Source organism: Poromitra crassiceps, assembly GCF_964638095.1.
Source record: "Poromitra crassiceps genome assembly, chromosome: 23".
Classification (NCBI taxonomy): Eukaryota; Metazoa; Chordata; class Actinopteri; order Beryciformes; family Melamphaidae; genus Poromitra; species Poromitra crassiceps.
Genome location: NC_139639.1, coordinates 13,362,239 through 13,381,848, shown reverse-complemented (window position 1 = coordinate 13,381,848; position 19,610 = coordinate 13,362,239). Strand labels below are relative to the sequence as shown.

At 43.3% G+C, this 19,610-nt stretch overlaps 1 protein-coding gene across 1 annotated transcript in view; it reads right to left on the bottom strand.

The window, feature by feature from the left end:
* The window catches only part of LOC310796736 (ATP-binding cassette sub-family A member 2-like), a gene marked incomplete at its 5' end in the record, with an annotated part of 105,113 nt that overhangs the window by 72,455 nt on the left and 13,048 nt on the right, over window positions 1-19,610 (bottom strand). The window contains 7 exon segments of the mRNA XM_083658972.1: window positions 4,585-4,894; window positions 10,348-10,455; window positions 11,295-11,368; window positions 11,553-11,690; window positions 11,830-11,929; window positions 12,835-12,966; window positions 14,700-14,798. Of these exon segments, the coding sequence (XP_083515098.1) occupies window positions 4,585-4,894; window positions 10,348-10,455; window positions 11,295-11,368; window positions 11,553-11,690; window positions 11,830-11,929; window positions 12,835-12,966; window positions 14,700-14,798 (961 nt within the window).

The window sequence follows — 19,610 nt, the reverse complement described above, 5'->3', positions numbered from 1 at the left end:
GAATAGCTCAGTGTATTAACATACTGAGAGGTGGGAGAGGACCTGGCTAACAGAATAGCTCAGTGTATTGGCATACTGAGAGGTGAGAGAGGATCTGGCTAACAGAATAGCTCAGCTAACAGAATAGCTCAGTGTATTAACATACTGAGAGGTGGGAGAGGACCTGGCTAACAGAATAGCTCAGTGTATTAACATACTGAGAGGTGAGAGAGGACCTGGCTAACAGAATAGCTCAGTGTATTAACTCATTCACCGCCAATGACGTCTTTGACGTGTTATCAGAAATAGCCCTCCCCGCCAATGACGTGTTTGACGTGTTTTTGTTTTTATTACTGCAGGGCGTAGTTTAAACACTTCCCCAGCCTGTCACATGGTATCAGGTCCCTATCATCTAAGACAACACGTGAACAAACACATACCGCAGCTGTTGTTTTGAAATTGAGCAGGAGGAAAAGCAGAAAACTGGTAACGCTTCCTTGTGCAGACAGGAGAAACGCCATTGAAACGCGCCTCGGCGCGCTGCACGAGCTGGAGTCGCCTTCCTCTGTGCCAGCCGGGAGAAAGTAATCAAGAGATGTGTTTGATCATCGGAGGAATGAGGAAATGATCGATCAGTTTGCGAGGGCGGTGAGGACGTGTTGAATAGCCGAGGGGAAAACGGGAACGATCAGATAGCAGGGGATATGACAGGGAGACATGGACGAGGAAGGGTGCAAAATAAACACACAACAGCAAGGCACAAGGCAGAAGCGGGAGTCAGAGCAGCCCGCTGTCCTTTCTCAAGAGCTATTCAGTTGGTTCATGTAATCGCTGGGCTGCGTGCCCTCCAGTGTTGCTCCTGGCCAATCCCAGCGCCACAGGGCGTGGTTATTGCTTATCATATGTGGGGTTAGAAATCTAAAAGGGGGATCGTGTGTGTGTGTGTGTATGTGTGTGTCTGTCTGTCTGTCTGTCTGTCTGTCTGTCTGTCGGTGTGTCTGTCTGTCTGTCTGTCTGTCTGTCTGTCTGTACACTCACTCACACCGAGTAAACTGTATTGTTGAATGTAAAAAAAAAAGCACTTCATGTGTATATATATATATATATATTTTTTTTTTTTTTTGTCATTTGTGTCCTAACGAATAATATTTACATGTCTGATGTCAATACAGTTCAAAATAAAAGAATTGAGAGCGAGTTCTGCATGAGATTGTGTGCATAAATACATAAATGCCATTTTCTGCAATTTCTTTTCTCAGAGAGACATTTTGGGGGAAAACAGGGTGTATATAAATGGCTATAAGTAGAGTACAGAACATGCTAAAAGCTCACTTTTTTTTCCCTGGTGAACCCAGAGACGTACATCTTCATTTTGAGGTATTGCAAATCACTCTGGTGCTAATAGATAATTTACTGTGGGTCTTGAAAGATGACCAACAATTATGAAAATCTTTGGCCTGTGCTAAATATTGGCAGTCCTAAACTGGCGGTGAATGAGTTAACATACTGAGAGGTGAGAGAGGACCTGGCTAACAGAATAGCTCAGTGTATTAACATACTGAGAGGTGAGAGAGGACCAGGCTAACAGAATAGCTCAGTGTATTAACATACTGAGAGGTGAGAGAGGACCTGGCTAACAGAATAGCTCAGTGTATTAACATACTGAGAGGTGAGAGAGGACCAGGCTAACAGAATAGCTCAGTGTATTAGCATACTGAGAGGTGGGAGAGGACCTAGCTAACAGAATAGCTCAGTGTATTAACATACTGAGAGGTGAGAGAGGACCTGGCTAACAGAATAGCTCAGTGTATTAACATACTGAGAGGTGAGAGAGGACCTGGCTAACAGAATAGCTCAGTGTATTAACATACTGAGAGGTGAGAGAGGACCTGGCTAACAGAATAGCTCAGTGTATTAACATACTGAGAGGTGAGAGAGGACCAGGCTAACAGAATAGCTCAGTGTATTAACATACTGAGAGGTGAGAGAGGACCAGGCTAACAGAATAGCTCAGTGTATTAACATACTGAGAGGTGAGAGAGGACCTGGCTAACAGAATAGCTCAGTGTATTAACAATGTTAATACACTGAGCTATTCTGTTAGCCTGGTCCTCTCTCACCTCTCAGTATGTTAATTTAACATACTGAGAGGTGAGAGAGGACCAGGCTAACAGAATAGCTCAGTGTATTAGCATACTGAGAGGTGAGAGAGGACCTGGCTAAATGAAATGAAATGGCATCCAACTTTGTTTTGAAAAAATATATTGAATATATCTTGATTTAAGTTTATTTGTATATTTTTGGGTCTTTCTTCCCCCCGGTGGGAGAGTGTGTCACAGAGGTACAAATGAAACAACACAGAATCAGGGAGACAATTATGTGTCTGGGCTATAGATAGCAGCCATGTAACACGTGAGTCAACGTAACACGTAAGCACAGAGGCTGCTGGACAAAACATTCCCCTTATCTCTCTCTCACACACACACACACACACACACACACACACACACACACACGATGTATCCTTGGCTTCATCCCACCCTGTTGTATCTTTGCTTTCGTCATGACACTATACAAGAAGTAACACAAATTAAATGGAATAACAATTGCATCACTCTATCCGTGGCTGGACCCCATCTAGCCACAACCCAGGGATGTCTGCCCCGCCCCCACGGTTGCCAGCCACACGCCGTCTGGGGCCGAATTTGCCTTTGTTAATGAATGTTTCACGTAGGCTACTACACAGGCTGAGAATAGGTTCTGGTTCTGCTAAACGTTGACAATTACAGCAGCAACAGTAATGTTAAGCGTTCATCAAATACAAGGGCAAATTCGCCAAAAATGTCACTCACCCATTATGAGCCTTGGCGTAATAACCTGGGTCTGTATGCATCTTCATATCTTCCCTGGCTTGTGGCGATAGTCCGACGTGGTGTAACTAGTAGTTTTCCAATCCGCTGCAAATGCATCAAACACACACTCCTCCTCATCGTCCCGAGTCTGCAAACATGTCCCTCATCCACTGATCCATGAAATTAAATCTGCATTCTTGTTTCCATTGTCTAAAAAGCTGTCCTGCTCTTATTAATCATCGGTGCCGTCTGACTTACTTCTAACGCTTCTTCTCCTTGTATTGCTAGCAGGCTAATGGCGGTATATTGTGTTGACGCCAGGTTGAGCTCACAGTCACTGCCAATGATGCTTTGCGCGCGCAGATCAGGATTTGATAGGCTAGCTAGCCGCTACGTGAATATGTCGCACCCTTCAATCATCAATGTTGCGCCCTGGTTGCGCATTGCCAGGAGGCAGGCACTCACAGGTGTAAAACTTACACACATCCACTGTAGCAATCAGAAGTTAGAAATGCACAGAAATTAATATTGCTAATTAAATCAATGTTATCTGATAAATAAGATCAGCCATGTTGCAGCTCCTGAGTGATATATTGCTGAGAAGCTTTAACCACTCAAGTCTATTATTATGGATAATAATCACCTCTCATAAATGACATTAATAATAGCATCAAAATCATAACTTCTAGTCATAACAAGTACATGATGATGATAATAAAAATAATAAGTTCAAATGCAAATGAATTAAGGTATAACAGCTCATTCTTGAATACCATATACCCTTAAAAAAAATAAAAAATAAAAAATTACAGTCTAGTATTGAGTCCATCCAAGATTTCCTATGCTATCCAAAGCAACTACATGTATTTGATGTTTACATGCTTTACAGTAATGTATACTCTTTCAATATATCTTTCAGTCTAGAAATCTATTATACATTATTTTATACATTACATTATATAGAAATATTTTAAGTGAACAATTCTACTTTCTTGTGGAAAATAAGTAGTTTTCACTAAACTGTGTAACAGGTGAATTAGCCCCACCTTGTGAGATATCCAGTTATGAGTTTACATAAGGTAAGAAATGCCTGCTCCATTCATCTTTCTGCTGAAAATTAACATTAGCTGCAAGGATTTTACTGTTGTGCAACATATCAACTACAGGCTCTGTGAGGCTGTGAAACAGTCAATTGGCTCTATGGCACTGGGCAGTGAGGGCTCTGTAGCACTGGGCAGTGAGGGCTCTATGGCACTGGGCAGTGAGGGCTCTATGGCACTGGGCAGTGAGGGCTCTGTGGCACTGGGCAGTGAGGGCTCTGTAGCACTGGGCAGTGAGGGCTCTGTAGCACTGGGCAGTGAGGGCTCTGTAGCACTGGGCAGTGAGGGCTCTATGGCACTGGGCAGTGAGGGCTCTGTAGCACTGGGCAGTGAGGGCTCTGTAGCACTGGGCAGTGAGGGCTCTGTAGCACTGGGCAGTGAGGGCTCTATGGCACTGGGCAGTGAGGGCTCTGTGGCACTGGGCAGTGAGGGCTCTGTAGCACTGGGCAGTGAGGGCTCTGTGGCACTGGGCAGTGAGGGCTCTATGGCACTGGGCAGTGAGGGCTCTATAGCACTGGGCAGTGAGGGCTCTGTAGCACTGGGCAGTGAGGGCTCTGTAGCACTGGGCAGTGAGGGCTCTGTAGCACTGGGCAGTGAGGGCTCTATGGCACTGGGCAGTGAGGGCTCTGTAGCACTGGGCAGTGAGGGCTTACCCTTGTGGCTGCGCTGACGCTGGGGCTTGGATTTGGACCTCGGGGAGGTCAGGCAGGGGGCCAAAGCCGGCTTCATCGCGGGCGACATCGGTGCAGGTTGCAGCTGCTGGTAGGCGATGGTGAGGCGGGCAAAGTCAGACTGGAGAGGAGGAGGTTGCTTGCCAGCCGACAAGGCTGCTTGCCGGGCAAAGTGGGCAAACTGCAGCATGATTTCCAACCCACCAGACATGGTCCCGCCCTGGTGTTGAATGGCGGAGTGCACTCTGTCAAATTCTGCTGGGTCCATATTTTGGCTGATCATACTGTAACGCTGTGAGTGTGAGTGTGAGTGTGGACCCAAATGCAGAAATGACAGAGGCAGAAGCAGTTTTTAAGTCTTTACTGAGACTGAAGGGTTAACAAAAAACAAACAACAAAAATAACAGAGCCTGGCCTAAACTGTGTTGGACGGCCAACAAACTAAACTAACAAGTTTCTTTAAAACACAGGAACAGTCTGTAAGAAACTTGTACAATATACTCTTGAGCACCAGACTCTTGAGCAGAAACACAGGAGCACAGAAAGTTATGATCAGTAGTGAGCCTGAGACTCACACACACATTTATATAGTCTCTAACCAGGTGCCCATGATCACTGCTGATTACCAGGAGAGGGTGAGTCTCACAGGTGAAGTGAATCAGGGCATTTGGAGACAGAAGGCACACCGTGGCCTGGCTGTTACATTACCAGCGTCTCACTGCCCTTGACTGCTCCCACTGTTGCCCTTAGTGACAAATGTAAGTAATGATTTACCCTTCTGATCATGTTCATTGTTCATATTCCGGTTCATGTACATCCTGATTCATGCTTTGAAAATGTGTATGTGGGAGTGCGTGTGGGGGTGTGTGTGTGTGTGTGTGTGTGTGTGTGTGTGTGTGTGTGTGTGTGTGTGAGTGCGTGTGGGGGTGGGGGGGGTATCCGTGTGTGTGTGTGTGTGTGTGTGTGTGTGTGTGTGTGTGTGTGTGGGTGTGTGTGAGCGTATAAACACGCAAGTGTTTTAACATGTGTACATGCTATGCTACAAATGTACTAGGAACAACTCTAAAGTATGTGTGATATTATTATGGATATAATGTGAGTATGTACACATCTCTTATAGGCTATATTAATACAGAAGTATAACATGTTATTACAGTATAATACTGTCATAAAAAGCCTAAAGATATAAAACAAGGGGTAGGACTTGATAAGTATTAACTTCTTCCTACTCCTTTTCGGGCATGATAAACAAATGTAAATTGATTGTGAATTTGCTGTCTATTGTATGCTGTGAATTCCAATTGACTATGATTGTTTGGCACTTCTTGCCTATATTTATTTTATTTTTTGTTTTGTTTTGTTTTTTGTTTTTACCATGTTCGAAATAAAATCTAATCTAATCTAATCTAATGCTAGCAACAGTGAATGATGTTCTGTAACGGCAGCTATATATAACAGTATTGTAGTTTCTACTGTAACATGTAGCATTTTTGATTTGTATTAGTTGCCTACAATTAGTGTGCACATGTAAGTACTGACCTTGATTGAGGTGTTCTCTGATTTGTTGCAGAACCACACAGCCACACACCTCTAGATCTTTAAATATATCTTGACTGGCTGGACTTTCTTGTAACCTGACTGTTGCACCACTGCAGGGCTGTGCAGAGACATTTTAGAAGGGCAGGTCAGGTGCTCAATTAAGAAGGGGCACATGCAGACCAACTTAAAACATCTTTTTGAAATGACTGTGTGCTTAGTTTGCACACAGTCATTACGGGCTATTTCATAGTATCCTGTGAATGCTCCACTCCTGAAATCCCTCCAATTAGCAGTATAACTGGAAAGCCTCCACTCTGGGTATAGCTCCATTGGTTTAGAGGAGCTGTTATTGTTGACCAATCAGGGTCCATTATTGTGCCTGTTTTGCTTTGCTTAATTCAATTTAACCAATTAAATTTAAAATAATAAAATATAAACTTTTTGTTTTGATATGGTAAAACATACACAATTAACCCATACCCAGGCAGGTTGATATCCCACAAGAGTGATTCAACCTGTACGGTCCATGAACGCTTTGACATTTGCTGTTCTAAAGTTCCTCTTTCCAGAACAAAAATCCTCTGCTGCACAGGAAGTGTTTTTTGTTAAAGGGGAGCTGGCAGACCTACTTGGAATAAAAAAAATCACTCTGGGTGTTAAAGGGGTTGTTGGTGATGTCATCCCAACCCAAGATTAGCCTACAGTGCAATCTTCTTACAGTGATCAATAATCCACTTACAAGTGGTCATTTTGGGCCATCCAAAATCAAAAATGAGCCAACGAGATACAGCAGCGATGGCCTATTTGCTGCATGTCTCTGAGACCTCTTTGTTTGAAACAGCTGGAGGCCTAACTTACTGTCTGGATTTTTAAAGTCAATAACATTCAGTAAATAGTGAAGCTGTCAGTTTCATTACTTTGCATGTACTGCATTCATGTAATACATTATACATATGTAAATTAGATGGTATGGTCATCTGCATGAGAAATAAAGAAACAGAAAAAAGTTCTAATAATCATCCGCTTATAGTGATCAACTTGACCCATCCCAAAATGCACTGTATCAGCAGACCCAACTGCAAAAGTAGGTTCCAACCCCTAGAGGGCACTCTCGCTGCATGAAAATTATAAAGTGTAGAATACAGTTGACTCTCAAATGTGGAGATTGTGCCCAGAATCCTTCAGCAACATTATACAACAATTTAAAACAATTATTTACATTTATTTACAAATGGTCATCAGCTGTTTGACCACCTCTGCATTTGAACACATCTACATAGCATGTACTGCATTCATGTAATACATTATACATTATGTAAATTAGATGGTATGGCAGTTTGTCTGGATAGAGGAAGGTGGAAGAAACATGAAGCAACATATATGTTGGCTCATTGTTAACATGCAGTGCAAAACACTCTTTTAACTTTAGAACTTAAGAAAAGCAAGACTAATTCAGATCATCATTAAAAAAAAGCACTATATTTACAGGACAGGACAATCTAAAATTCAGTCTAAAATAAGTGAATGTGATTGGATGAACATTTGATGATAGGCCAATGAGAGGCAGAGAGGGGTGGGTCATGCCTTCGCCTAGCCGCTAGTGTCCTCTAGGGAGAGAGTGGCGTTAGCCAATGAACAGCCAGGATTGGGTCTTGCGCTAGCTGATAATGTACAATTTGATTCAAGAAAAAAAAAAATCAAAGAACAACACAAACTGTCCATTTTTTTTGCAAGTCGACTGCTGCTTAATCCAGGACCTTACTTCCTGTGGAACCCTTGAGAGTAAAAAAATTGTCCATTGGAGTGAATGGAGATGTTGGGACTCTTCTATCTACATGGCTCTGGCCTTCGCCATCATGGGGAAAAAGATATCCCTTCCTTGTTCGAGCCATGAGATGAGCTCCAGTGGTGAGGTCCCTGTCCCTTCCTGCTCCAGCGATGACATTTCGTCGTCCGCCCATCGGCACAACCAAGCCTGTCATGCAGAAAGGTCAGAGGATGGGCATTTTTAGTAATTTCAATATTCGAGTACTCACATTCCATTATTATAGAGTAATCGAGTATAATAATAATAATAATAATAATAATAATAATAATAAATAAAATAGCACAGAAAATACCAGTAGTCCAGTAAAAATGTCACTTGACCTCACAATAATTGCAACAAAACCAAACTCAACTGATTTTGTATCCTCAATATGTCCTTAATGAAGGAAAAAAAGTGTTAAGGAAATGTATGAAGGGAAAATTTTGAAAATTACCTATATGATGCTACCAAAAACGTTTTTTTATTTATTTTTTAACATTTTTTTTATTTTTATTTTTTTTAAATGTATTTTCTCCTTGAAGCAAAAAACACATACAGGATATAAGTGATGAGATTTATGGCACATTAAAAAAAAAAAAAAAGGCTTCCATAGGCTACCATCATATTTAGGTCATTTTCAAAACTTTCCCTTCATACATTTCCTTAACACTTTTTTTCCTTCATTGAGGACATATTGAGGATACAAAATCAGTTGAGTTTGGTTTTGTTGCAATTAGTGTGAGGTTGACCCACATATTTGCGTAAAATGCCTGGACTACAGTAGCAATTCTAGCTTCTGATTGGGTGGACACTGAGCTTCAGCCTGCCTCCAAAGCCCCCTCTACTCATCATATTGAGAAACTCAGAGAGTCAGCGTTGCCAGACGTACGATAATTATCGTATTTGTACGATAATTTTGACCTCTGTATGATGTATGATCAATAATCCCAAAATCTTTAAGTGTACGATCATTTTGTGACACGATGAGGCCATTTACACCTGGCGTTAACATGTGGTTTCTGCCATCAGATTGCAATCAGATTGTATTTTATCACTTCAGCCTGTTTCCATTTACACCTGGCAATCCTTCTTCAATGCGTTTTGGGGGTGTTTACACCTGGCATTTCAAGTGATAAAACACAATCTGATTGCAATCTGATCACAGAAAACGCATGTTAGCGCCAGGTGTAAATGGCCTCTTAGTCAACTTAGTCAACCTAATCCCTACATCTATCTGTTTATACATCTCTTCTCACAACGTATGTCAGTGCAATTGCTACCTATTTGCATGTCATCGTCATTAATAAAGGAATGTGTGTGTTTATCGCAGAACGATAAATGTGTGTCCCTGATATGCACTGCAACATATTGGAGTGCTGAGCCGTCATTAGGCCCAAATGCCTTTATCAGTTTCCATTGAAAGATTTCTTCAAAACATTCCAGGTAAATATCACAGCCTATATTCATCATAATTCTGATGTTTGAAACTGACGTAGTGGTTATGGATACAACTTACGCTGTTCATTTCAATGGGTTCAATAATCATGCACATTCAGAATATTTATTCAGCGATGTCAGAATGAATGACTTGACTTCTCGCAGTTTGCGAATGTTAGTAAAAGAATGGCGACCTCTAATAAAACCTGAATGATCAGTTGAAATTATATTTGAAATAACTGTTTATTCTGGAAACAAAAGCTCAATTGTCTGATTAAAGTTCAGGCGAGTCATTCAATTGATTTTCATTTAATAATCAGTTGTGTTAGATACTAAATGTTTAATATGAGTTTAATAGCACACATTTAATGGGTACATAAGGTACAAAAGGTTGGGAACCAGTGTTTTAGACAATAACGCGGAACAGGCTAGTGTAATGAATAACAGGTAACTTAACATTATATGACCTGACACGTCCACCACCTCCTCAGATTGAGGCGAGATGAAAATACCTGGTGCGCTACTCAGAACAGTCTGCATGGATGCCTGCCTGGCCAATACTGGCACTTGAATGCTGCGTAGGGCGTGTTCTGCCCACAACTGCAATGGGATCCATAATAATGCACCATAGTAGCTAATGCCTGGCTAGCGTAGCTCGCAATGCCTGGCTAATGTAGCTCGCAATGCCTGGCTAGCATAGCTCGCAGGACTGCACAGTGTACTGTTTCAACTGCCCGGATGACTACCTCATGTAATATAACAACAAATCACATGGTTTGATGACTGCATTTACGGATGAAACATTTACCAGTTTAATGATAAAACGTAATAAAATTCCTGACAGTATTACCGTTTTAAAATTTCAATGATCATTAAAACCATGTACAGTAGGTTTGATTACTGCGATTATCGCACATTTATTGATCACTACATCACTGCTAGTAGCATTGCTGGTAACTCACCTTCAGATCAGCTGTCAGCTCGCTGCCGGCCGGAGAGAGGGGACAGTCAGTGGGGGGGCAGGGGGGACGTCTGTTCTCCACCTGGCTGCTGGAGCGTTGGGGTTCCACCTAATGGAGGGGCACAGCATAGGAGAGCTATCAGACCAGATGGTGGCGCTATATAACAAGAAGGCACACTAATGGCTCATTTATGCTCAATTTTCGTACGAAAATAAACATGTCCGTTTCACACGATGCAACGTCACTGCCCACATACTTCTATGCATCTTTCACGTTGGTATCATGTTTAGCAATACATCCACTAGTGGGCAGTAAAGAGCCAACGTGTGTGTGTGTGTGTGTGTGTGTGTGGTACTCTTCCGTTAGGGTTTCCTCCCAGGGGCATACAACCAGGCCCCCCCTTCAACCCCCCCCCCCTTCCTCCCAGGGGCATACAACCAGGCCCCCCCTTCAACCCCCCCCCCCCTTCCTCCCAGGGGCATACAACCAGGCCCACCCCCACCCCCCCTTCCTCCCAGGGGCATACAACCAGCCCCCCCCCCCCCCCCCCCCACCGGGAAGACAATTTTTGTACATTTAAAAAATAACGTGCATCAATCTGCACTTTGAGAGTAAAATGTAGAGGCTAGTAGATCGATAATATCCTCTTTACTGTGCTGTAGCTTTGCAATGATGAAAAAAAAAATTGCCTCTATATTTTGCATACAGGTCACTATGATAGAATACTACTGGTTTAAATACAATGGCATATCTCTATACCTAAAGCCGTTGCTATATAACCACCTCAACCACCTGCACAGAGAGTGACATATTTACATCACTAAGCTTCATTTTAATAGAACTTTTCAAACATAAAACAAGTCAATTATAAGCCGATGCCATTGTGACCAATTGGAGATGATTGTCCCCATCAAATAAACTAATCAATTGAGAGAAATTCTCCTTACCCTCCTGCGCTTCTTTGCTGGTGGGGCAGCAGCGGCAAGGGGAGGGGAGGCGGATGCTGGCCTCTTGGACTGGACTGTTGGTCAGGACAAAAGAAAACATTTGAGGATGTCATCTTGGGTTTTGGGGGGAAAGTGACAGACATTTTTCACCATTTTGTGACATTTTCTAGACCGAAACGACTAATCGATTAGTGGAGAAAAGAATGGACGGATGAATCGATAATGAAGTCATCATTATCATTTCACCATCTACTGTACCTTTAGGCTGGTTGGCGTGTTTAGTGCTGATCTTATTTGTCAGCATGCGCAGACGTTGGTCATCAGGTGGTGGCTTCTGCTGGCGGCGGACATCAGGTGGTGGCTTCGGAGCCGTATCCACATACATAGTCTGCCGGCCTGACAAGAGAAACACAGCATTCACAATATTCAATATTTAGGATGTAGCGTGGACATCAAGGTCTAAAGGCTGTTATTCAAAATATGCAAGCTATGAAGACAAAGTCATTATTATCATTTCACCATCTATCTACTGTACCTTTAGGCTGGTTGGCGTGTTTAGTGCTGATCTTATTTGTCACCATGCGCAGGCGTTCCTCACGCTCCTTGTCGAGCTGTAAAGCCAAGTCTGAGAAGCACTGAGGGAGGAGAAAGATGGTTGTTCATGTCAGTTTTCATGTCATTCCATAGTTTTTCCAGACCTAGCCAGCTGTGGTCTATTAAGTTCATTTGTGATGCACATATAAATATACTGGATACATGGTTATACTTCATGTAACATGAATGATGTTAGCAGCTGATCAACACTAGTATCAAGCACACTATAACTCTCCCGTTCAAGAATATTCATCACAACACAAACATGAAATGACCAGTTTTCAATCATCGTCGTAAAATGTGTATCAGGGCTGAGCAAAAATATTTTTTTATAAAAAATGTTGTGCAATTTCCAAACTTTTGAACTAAAATTAAACAAATACATTTCCCACTGTTTTCTAGAGTTTCCAGTGCTGCATAGCACAACAGCGCCATCTACTGCTGATTGTACAAACAAGCACTTGTTTAAAGATGACATTGATGGTATTTCTGGACAGAGTGCAGGTGATAGAGACAGGATGGAGAGGGGGGCGTGGCTGTGAAAAGTCACATGGGGCATCATAGTAGTTCTTACATGTCTACAACGCGCTTCAATAATGTGACTAAGATGGGAATACTCCACGTCTTCTTTCCACTATTGCTTCCTCCCACTATGACCTTATTCTGTTGAAGGTCGTCACAAAATGCTGTTTACATGGCAGTGTCTTATTCAGAGGATTGCCTTAGTCGGGTTAAGATCAAATTATTGCCGTCCTTGTGTTGTCATGGCAACAACAGACACTTTCATGTAGACCTCGTGTATCCTCTCAAGTAGCCTGTGTGGAAGCTTTGGTGTGTGTGTGTGTGTGTGTGTGTGTGTGTGTGTGTGTGTGTGTGTGTGTGTGTGTGTGTGTGTGTGTGTGTGTGTGTGTGTGTGTGTGTGTGTGTGTGTGTGTGTGTGTGTTACCTTATTCCGCATTTGGTCATGCGGACTCAACTCCAGGATGCCGGTCTTGGGTCCAGAGTAGACCGGCGTCCTGGAGTTGATCCGCTTGGCAGTGAATGCGGCGTCGTCGTGATTCTCATTGGGCTCAACCACCTGCACAGAGAGCGATTATTTACATAATATTTACATAACGCAACACAAATACAATAAAAAACAGATAAAGCTATTATATATTGATGTTTAACTCATTGGCTGCCATTGACGTCTAAAGACGTCAATTCAAATAGTAACGTAGGCTTAGCCTAGGTAAACCCAGCCCCCACGTGACCTGCTCTCTCAGTTCCCAGTCACTATCATAGTGACTGAGAACAGGTCTGAGAGCAGGTCACGTGGGGGATGGGTTTACCCAGGCTAACGTAGGCTGCCATTGATTGCATTTTTTGACGGTGGGACGTGGATCAAAGCCTGATGCATCTCCTGTAAAAATATGGGGGATTTTGAAGGTGTATAAGCTATTTTACGGACCCATTAGGTGGCGACAGTGCTCTCCGGATTAGAGAAAGATGAGAAATGAGAAATGAGAAATGATGAGTAGAAGAAGCCATGGGGAAACGGAAACCGATGCATGCTGGAGCTAACGTTAGCTGTGCCTGTGAACAGCAGCCAATCTGCTCCCACAATTGAGCCTTTCTGTCTCTGTTGCGATAGTTTCTCCATATGATTAGTTGCCAGAAAAGGAGCACCCGACACCAGCGTCTTTCTGAAAAGTTAAATCATTCTCAGCTGGGAGCGCTGGGAGCTGGCGCACAAAAACGGCGGAGCGCTCTGAAAATAGACGCTGGGTGCAGCGCACTTTGAAACGTGCAGCAGAAAGTTCCGAGCAAACGTGCAGCAGAGAGCCACCAGAGACACTCCCACGGAGGAGGAGTTTGCAGTTGAGGGGGGTGGGGCACGCAGGGCACCATACAACACCGACCCAGACAGCATGCTCGATGGACAGATTGGCAATCACAAGCTGGAATACCTGATGCCCACCAGCAGTAAATCAAGACCAGCAAGAAGGTGTAGGGTCTGCGCACGCAGGGGCCAGCGCTGCTGGTTGCAGCTAAAAAATATTATTTTGCCATCAAAATTCCTTTGTTTTTGCTGTTTTATTGAAGGAAATTACTGTTCAGATATTTGAGGTGTCACTACATCAGAAAATATTGGCTTCAGAGTCAGTGATGTGCTTGAAATGCTTCATTTCACAAAAGGCTCATTATCTCCAGTTCTAGTTTGAAACATCTGTTTCTGGTGAAACCAACCTATCTAATACTGCTGATGACTAAAGAACGGAAAATGATACAAATAAACTTTTTTTTTTCTGATGATACAAGAGAGTCTCATCGTTTTTGGGCGTGTTCAGTGTTTACATAGTAATATCACACAATATTCTGTGGGTCTTGAGAAATCACTGAAAACGCTCTGAAAGGGCTGGCACTGGGAGCGTCCGTTTTCCAGAAATGGCTGGCAGCCAATGAGTTAAGGAGGCAACGCAACACAAATACAATAAAAAACAGATAAAGCTATTATATATTGATGTTTAAGTAGGCAACGCAACACAACTACAATAAAAAACAGATAAAAGTTAACAATATGAAATGGGGGGGGGGGGGGGGGGAGTAGTCACAGTGAGAAGGCTATCTTGAACAGGTGAGTTTTTAGGGTGGATTTGAAAAGAGGAAGAGAGTGGATGTTACAGATGTCAGGTGGGAGTGAGTTCCAGAGGAGCAGAGCAGCTGAGAGCTCTGGTCTCCATGCTGCTGAGGCGGGCGGAGGGCACAGTGAGGTGAATGGAGGAGGACGTGAGTGAGTGAGTGAGTGAGTGAGTTAGGAGGAGGACTGACCTTCCAAGGCTCCAGGGTGGAGACTGGTGTTATGGCTCTGCTGCGCCGTCTCTTTGTCCTGATGGAGGGGACTGGGACCAGGCCGTGCAGACGGCCGCGCTGATGAAGAGGGGAACAAAATATAATTCAAATTAATGACTGAAACACGCACACACACAAGCATGCACGCACACACACACACAAGCATGCACGCACGCACACACACACACAAGCATGCACGCACGCACGCACACACACAAGCATGCACGCACACACACAAGCATGCACGCACGCACGCACACACACAAGCATGCACGCACACACACACACACACAAGCATGCACGCACGCACGCACACACACAAGCATGCACGCACGCACGCACACACACAAGCATGCACGCACGCACGCACAAACACAAGCATGCACGCACGCACACACACAAGCACGCACGCACACACCCACGTCACACACTCAAATTATTTATTTATGTCCACATAAATACAAGTATGTAAAGGGACATAAACACTAATCAGTCAGTGAGTGTGAGTCAGGCAGTTACATAAGTGTCCAGTCGGCAACCACAATAATGCATACACATAGCGTAACAATACACAGGACAATGGCAGGTCGACAAATACAGTTGTAGCCTACTGTAAGACAAGATAACAGTATCCAATATACCAAACAGCAGATATTGAACAACACCTCGCTAACTGCTAGGCCCCTCTTTGGGAGAGCAGCCATCTGAACGCCTCTCACACAACAACCAGCTTATGTACGTGACCCAGGCTGCCAAATATGAAAACTAGAAAGTTTACTTTTGTAGCCCAGCTGTGAAATGGTTTGCTCCAGCTGGAGATATTGCATCATCTTGGTCCGAGAGGCCTCCTCTAGGCTGTGGTCAAAGCTACAGACAACCTCTACAACTAACACCTCTCTAGCATTTACACTGACAACAACATCAGGTCAAAGCTACAGACAACCTCTACAACTAACACCTCTCTAGCATTTACACTGACAACAACATCAGGTCAAAGCTACAGACAACCTCTACAACTAACACCTCTCTAGCATTTACACTGACAACAACATCAGGTCAAAGCTACAGACAACCTCTACAACTAACACCTCTCTAGCATTTACACTGACAACAACATCAGGTCAAAGCTACAGACAACCTCTACAACTAACACCTCTCTAGCATTTACACTGACAACAACATCAGGTCAAAGCTACAGACAACCTCTACAACTAACACCTATCTAGCATTTACACTGACAACAACATCAGGTCAAAGCTACAGACAACCTCTACAACTAACACCTCTCTAGCATTTACACTGACAACAACATCAGGTCAAAGCTACAGACAACCTCTACAACTAACACCTCTCTAGCATTTACACTGACAACAACATCAGGTCAAAGCTACAGACAACCTCTACAACTAACACCTCTCTAGCATTTACACTGACAACAACATCAGGTCAAAGCTACAGACAACCTCTACAACTAACACCTCTCTAGCATTTACACTGACAACAACATCAGGTCAAAGCTACAGACAACCTCTACAACTAACACCTCTCTAGCATTTACACTGACAACAACATCAGGTCAAAGCTACAGACAACCTCTACAACTAACACCTCTCTAGCATTTACACTGACAACATCATCAGGTCAAAGCTACAGACAACCTCTACAACTAACACCTCTCTAGCATTTACACTGACAACAACATCAGGTCAAAGCTACAGACAACCTCTACAACTAACACCTCTCTAGCATTTACACTGACAACAACATCAGGTCAAAGCTACAGACAACCTCTACAACTAACACCTCTCTAGCATTTACACTGACAACAACATCAGGTCAAAGCTACAGACAACCTCTACAACTAACACCTCTCTAGCATTTACACTGACAACAACATCAGGTCAAAGCTACAGACAACCTCTACAACTAACACCTCTCTAGCATTTACACTGACAACAACATCAGGTCAAAGCTACAGACAACCTCTACAACTAACACCTCTCTAGCATTTACACTGACAACAACATCAGGTCAAAGCTACAGACAACCTCTACAACTAACACCTCTCTAGCATTTACACTGACAACATCATCAGGTCAAAGCTACAGACAACCTCTACAACTAACACCTCTCTAGCATTTACACTGACAACAACATCAGGTCAAAGCTACAGACAACCTCTACAACTAACACCTCTCTAGCATTTACACTGACAACAACATCAGGTCAAAGCTACAGACAACCTCTACAACTAACACCTCTCTACCATTTACACTGACAACAACATCAGGTCAAAGCTACAGACAACCTCTACAACTAACGCCTCTCTACCATTTACACTGACAACAACATGAGGTCAAAGCTACAGACAACCTCTACAACTAACACCTCTCTACCATTTACACTGACAACAACATCAGGTCAAAGCTACAGACAACCTCTACAACTAACACCTCTCTACCATTTACACTGACAACAACATCAGGTCAAAGCTACAGACAACCTCTACAACTAACACCTCTCTAGCATTTACACTGACAACAACATCAGGTCAAAGCTACAGACAACCTCTACAACTAACACCTCTCTAGCATTTACACTGACAACAACATCAGGTCAAAGCTACAGACAACCTCTACAACTAACACCTCTCTACCATTTACACTGACAACAACATCAGGTCAAAGCTACAGACAACCTCTACAACTAACACCTCTCTAGCATTTACACTGACAACAACATCAGGTCAAAGCTACAGACAACCTCTACAACTAACACCTCTCTACCATTTACACTGAGAACAACATCAGGTCAAAGCTACAGACAACCTCTACAACTAACACCTCTCTAGCATTTACACTGACAACAACATCAGGTCAAAGCTACAGACAACCTCTACAACTAACACCTCTCTAGCATTTACACTGACAACATCATCAGGTCAAAGCTACAGACAACCTCTACAACTAACACCTCTCTAGCATTTACACTGACAACAACATCAGGTCAAAGCTACAGACAACCTCTACAACTAACACCTCTCTACCATTTACACTGAGAACAACATCAGGTCAAAGCTACAGACAACCTCTACAACTAACACCTCTCTAGCATTTACACTGACAACATCATCAGGTCAAAGCTACAGACAACCTCTACAACTAACACCTCTCTACCATTTACACTGAGAACAACATCAGGTCAAAGCTACAGACAACCTCTACAACTAACACCTCTCTAGCATTTACACTGAGAACAACATCAGGTCAAAGCTACAGACAACCTCTACAACTAACACCTCTCTACCATTTACACTGACAACAACATCAGGTCAAAGCTACAGACAACCTCTACAACTAACACCTCTCTAGCATTTACACTGACAACAACATCAGGTCAAAGCTACAGACAACCTCTACAACTAACACCTCTCTAGCATTTACACTGACAACAACATCAGGAGTGTGAGCTGAGATATTAGAGGACACATCTGAATGGTCACTACACAGACTGAACATGCTCGCTGACGGCTTCACAATAGAATGTTTCAAAAGCCATGTTGAAGACCCAAACGTAGAAGTGATATCTTTTGATACGTCAGATCCACTATTCTGTCATGCCTACATGTAAAGCCCTTTGTATGCATGGCAACCATTTAAGATGTGGGACATGGTTTCAGTTCTCATTGTGTTCATGACCATGATGTCATGTATACAGCGATGAGCATGACTGTCAGGAAGCCAGGTGGAAAGATTGAGCTTGGTTGGTCAAACCTGCAGTCTTGCTTTTATAGTGAAGATGGCAATGCTCTCATCACACAGAGACACACACATGCAGCAGCAGCAGACTCAAACATAGACCCACCCAATGCTGTAGCAAAAAGCACAGACACTATATCAAGATAGCAAAAGTTAGGCAGATGTGTTACTACTATACAGCACCTAGGCCTGTGTCTGTCTGTCTGTCTGTCTGTGTGACTGACAGGCATTGCCCACCCAACAATCTATCAGCTCAGCTGTTGTCTTACTTTGAAAATAGCCTAATAGCAAAACCTAAATCAACTTCCCACATCATCTCATCTCATTCAACATTCCACAATGTACATCCTGTATTGTATCATGTAAATGATAGATAACAACACGGTTATTAATGTTATCAGCTGCTGCAAGCACACTGGAGCAGCTCCAAATATGTAATGACTACAGACGTTTCAACCGTTTCAACCCACGCAGTGGGTCTTCATCAGGCAAATGACCTATTAAGGAGAGCCATCCATCCCGACTGTTATGTATTCAATGTAACATACACACACACACACACACACACACACACACACACACACACACACACGCACACACACGCACACACGCACACACACACACACACACGCACACACACGCACGGACACGCACACACACGCACGGACACGCACACACACACACACACACACACACGCACAAACACGTGTGCATTGATTAACGCTATTTCTCTGATCGTCATGTAGCTGGTGTAGCCTAACCGTTAGCTACACGTTTAGCTAACGTTATGTCACCGTCACCGACCCTCGCTTCAGTCACTCCAGTGCTGCACAAACATTACATTAAATAGCCTACACTAGCATTTGGCAGATCAAAAGTTAAAAGTCCATCTCACACACCGTGACACCGAGCAACTAGCGGACGAGCCGACGAGGGGAAGCCCCCGTCCTCCATTGCCTGTCAAATGGCAATGTTAGTTAGCTAACTGCAGGGCAGGCAACACAACTAAGTTAGCTAAACTTGCAGCTGAAACGACACAAAAATGACAACATAAACAAACACTCGTTGCCTTACCTCATGCATCGCCATTGCGTCAAAGAGAAATGTGGCCTCCAAAATCCAAATACAATTC